At 36.2% G+C, this 4,118-nt stretch overlaps 1 protein-coding gene across 1 annotated transcript; it reads right to left on the reverse strand.

The window, feature by feature from the left end:
- Positions 1-303: 303 nt before the first annotated feature.
- LOC110912623 (peptidyl-prolyl cis-trans isomerase FKBP12) lies at positions 304-3,403 on the reverse strand. The gene is made up of 5 exons (XM_022157391.2): positions 3,241-3,403; positions 2,350-2,383; positions 2,181-2,242; positions 829-881; positions 304-721 (listed from the first exon to the last, which is right to left on the reverse strand). The coding sequence occupies exons 1-5, from the start codon at positions 3,326-3,328 to the stop codon at positions 620-622; spliced, it is 339 nt and encodes a 112-aa protein (XP_022013083.1). The 5' UTR covers positions 3,329-3,403; the 3' UTR covers positions 304-619.
- Between the last annotated feature and the right edge of the window lie 715 nt (positions 3,404-4,118).

The following is a 4,118-nucleotide window of genomic DNA, read 5'->3' on the forward strand; positions in this document are numbered from 1 at the left end:
TTAACACTCCGATTACACATTAAAACTCTTGACCCCTAAAATTGGTTTTTGGGATCGTTAAGCTTCAAAGTAGGGGTGTGCAAAGTCTATTAGTTTGGTTATCGATGGTCGGTTAAACATGTTTGGTTAACCATCAGTTATTGATCAGTTTTGGTTATGTTCGGTCAGTTGTCAAACATATCTTTTTATCTGTTGCCTTGTTCAAACTAAAAATGGTCCAAATTATTTTTTTTATACTCAGTTATACATGGAAATATGCATTGTTCAATTAGAAAAACATAACGAAATCATGTTATTGGAAAATGAAGAACAACACGTTTAATGACATTGATATACCAGGACGAATATTTATTTCAAGCAAACTGAAAAAGCATGCTTGACTTGCTCATAAAGCAAGACACATGGATGATGTATGGTCATGAATGACGGTCTCTTATTCTTTCGACAAATAAGTTCGGTTTAGAAAGTCTTGCATAACTGTAAAATCTCAAACCAACACACCCACACACAGTAAATGCTCAGAAACAAGCATTATAAACACAAGTTTGACTGGTTTCTGAAGTTCATAATAGCAAGTCCAGAGTAGTACCGAATCAAGAACCCATGCACCATTTACTGTTTACTGAGCACGAAGAACTTCAATCTCGAAAACCAAAGTTGAGTCAGGCTGGATGCCCCAAGCAGGAAAACCGCCAGCGCCATAAGCATAGTCAGGAGTGCACTGCAATAATTAACTTATGTCATGACCGATGACTCTTGCAGCAAAACAGTACACGAGTTTTGTTGATTTTAGAAAATCAAACTGTATAAACAGATGTTGTATGTTACCGTTAGCCGAGCAACTTCTCCCAATTGCATTCCCAAAACACCTTCATCCCAACCTGCATTGATAAAGGCAAGTCAAAACACATGAAATCTGAAAGAAAGAACCACGTCAGATATCGGGCTACTATAAATAAACAAAAGCACATATATTTGTTTACTTTGCCAGGTCATAATCTTGTTTAATATTAAATCGACAATCTTTATAAAAACAAAAGATAAATAGAACTTCGATCATGAACTCGGTATTGATTTCTTCATACAAAACAATATCTAAAAGCATCTTAATTGCTGTCGGAGACTAAAGACAAAACAACAAAATAAGCTTTATTACCTATTTTACATAAACCTTTTTTTGGGGGGGATTGGCCTGTAATAATCCCACCTAGACCTTATTGACCATTAATAATCCCACCTCAGAATATTCCCCCCACCAGTCCCACCTTTCACCTATTTTTCCTACAATGGTCCCCCGTTAAAAAAACTTAACGGAGTTAAGCTTTTTTCCAAATTACAAACAGATTTTTTTGGGCTTTCGATCAGAACGATGATACGAGTCCATTGATGTAAAACTTACTTCGAAATGGTGCTCCAAGTGACTTGATTTTGGTTAATTGGAAATTTAAACACCCGAATTGAAGCGTCGTTTTCATCGTTCGGAGCACCGTTTTGAGGCAAGTTTTACATCAATGGACTCGTATCGTCGTTCTAATCAAAAGCCCTAAAAATCTGTTTGTAATTTGGAAAAAAGCTTAACTCCGTTAAGTTTTTCTAACGGGGGACCATTGTAGGAAAAATAGGTGAAAGGTGGGACTGGTGGGGGAATATTCTAAGGTGGGATTATTAATGGTCAATAAGGTTTAGGTGGGATTATTACAGGCCAATTTCCCTTTGTTTTTCGAACAAACATTTCATAATTTCTTCATTTGTTAAATTGTTTTTACATACCAGTTTCCTACAGCCATTACTTTAACCAATTTTGGCCCAAAAGTACATGATCACCTTGTGCAACAGGCGCCTCTTTTTAAACCAAGACTGCACGTGAACTCAAAAATCCATATACTGGTTCACGTAACTGAAACATGACTATAGACTCATCCAATATAAGAAAATATCAAAAAACTATCACCAGACTGAAATTTATCAACTTCTTACAACTGCAAACATCAAATGTTTGTAGAAAGCTACTTATCTCGTTTTATTTCACATCAAAAGCATCAATCTTTCTTCGTTCAAGTTACTCCTCAGTTCTAAACAAAATTTTGAATTAGAAATAACATGATGCCTAATCAAGTTCAGATTTGAGGACTATAGCTTAAGTGACTTAACAAATAATAATACCAAAAGCAACAAATTACCTTTAATAACTTGGCCTAGGCCAAGTTTGAAGGTGAACGGCTGCTGCCCCTCATCCTTGGTGCTAATAATTACCAAGAAAAAAAAAAGATTCTTTATTAAACAAAAAACACATCAAAAGTAGATGAAACAAAAAATACAAACTCATCAATGTGCTACAGTCATTCTTACCTCCAGAATTTTTGAGACAGATCGCCATTTTTCCCTGAAATCACGTTTAAAAATAAAAATATCTCAAAATTAGAAATAAAACGGAAAAGCAAAAACATACTGCAACCATATCAAGTCGAACCACAAGCTTCCATTTTTTGATTGAAAAACACGTATAAAAATAAAAAAAAATATCACAAAATTAGAAATAAAACAGAAAAGCAAAAACATGCTGTAACCAAATCAAGTCGAACCACAAGCTTCCATTTGATGAAAAAACATAACGCGCGCCAAGCCGATAAAGTTCTAAACAGAACGCAAAGTGCATCGCTTTTCATACAAAAAGACTCGATGTATTTAATCTTTATTTAATTTTTTTATACTTGTCATTAGTTTCTAGCATAACGTACCTAAAACATAGATAAATGGTCAAATAGAGAAACAACATATATGCACAAAACCTTCTACGTACAAGAGGCGCGCCTTTTGTACGCCCTGAGCCTAGGCGCGCTTTTTAAACAAAACGTACCTAAAACATAGATAAGTGGTCTAATAGAGAAACAACATATATGCACAAAACCTTCTACGTACAAGAGGCGCGCCTCAAGACCCCTTTACAATCGCCTCGTGCGCTTTTTGTACGCCCTAAGCCTAGATGCGCTTTTTAAAACCTAACAGAGCTTCTTTACATCAATACAAACACACACATGTAAAGATCTACTATAACAATTTCAATCTCCAACTACAATAAAGAAATCTGAGACGGATCTATAGTTTTCCTCAACTGAACAACAGCATTTGAAGTTGATAACATAATTATAAGTAACATAGAAGTAGCAAATCTATTCTATAATTACAAAATAACCAGACAGTTGTGTGAATTAGGGTTTTGAAAGGGAGATCGGAGATTACCGAATCCGGTACAGTGAACCGTGACGTTTTGACCTTTAACGGGTTTCGGACCGTTTCCGGCACGGATCAATTCCTTCTCCACTCCCATTTACGATGTCGTTTTGCTTTGTGTTTTGAGGGTTTTTGTGTTTATGTGGCGACTGAAGATCGACTGATGATGAGATTGTTTTTATAGTGTCGGGGATCAGGGTTGGATTAAATTGCCGACTGATGGCACGTGATTGACACGTGCTGTATTCGTTGCAGAAACTTTTTTTTCTTTTTTTTTAGCGGCAAATTTTGTATTCGTTGCAGAAACTAGCCTCATGGTTTTGGTGAATTAATAATCTCAACTATCATCCATGGCTTTATAGCCTAGTGGTATTTTGGAGATAAGATAATACTTTGGATCAATAGGTTCTGGGTTCGATTCTCATAAAAGGGGTTTTCCCATATTTATTGGGTTTCCTCCTGAATTAGTGTATAGGCATTATGCCTAATGGAGATGGATATGATCGGGTGGTTCTGCTGGTGGCACGATGATACTCCAGTGGTCTGTCAGTGATCCAAATTTGCCGTTCAAAAAAAAATAATCTCAACTATCAGCTTTTGGCCGGTAAGACCGTGGGTATGGTGGGGCGGGGATTTGGGGTATGAGTTGACACGTGGCTTGGGTGGGCTTCGCTGGGCTGACCCACATTGAAGACGGTATGGTGGGGCGGGGATTTGGGGCGTGGCCAGCCCAAACTATATTTTTTATAAACAAAATTTATATTTTTTAATAATGTTTTTTAAATAAAAACCGATACATTTTAAAATAAAGAAAATTACATAAAAAAATTCCTAGTGCGTGGAATATTTTTTCTTTATCTCTTCTCTCGTCTCCAACATTAGTTCCA

Source organism: Helianthus annuus, chromosome 15 (genome assembly GCF_002127325.2).
Source record: "Helianthus annuus cultivar XRQ/B chromosome 15, HanXRQr2.0-SUNRISE, whole genome shotgun sequence".
Classification (NCBI taxonomy): Eukaryota; Viridiplantae; Streptophyta; class Magnoliopsida; order Asterales; family Asteraceae; genus Helianthus; species Helianthus annuus.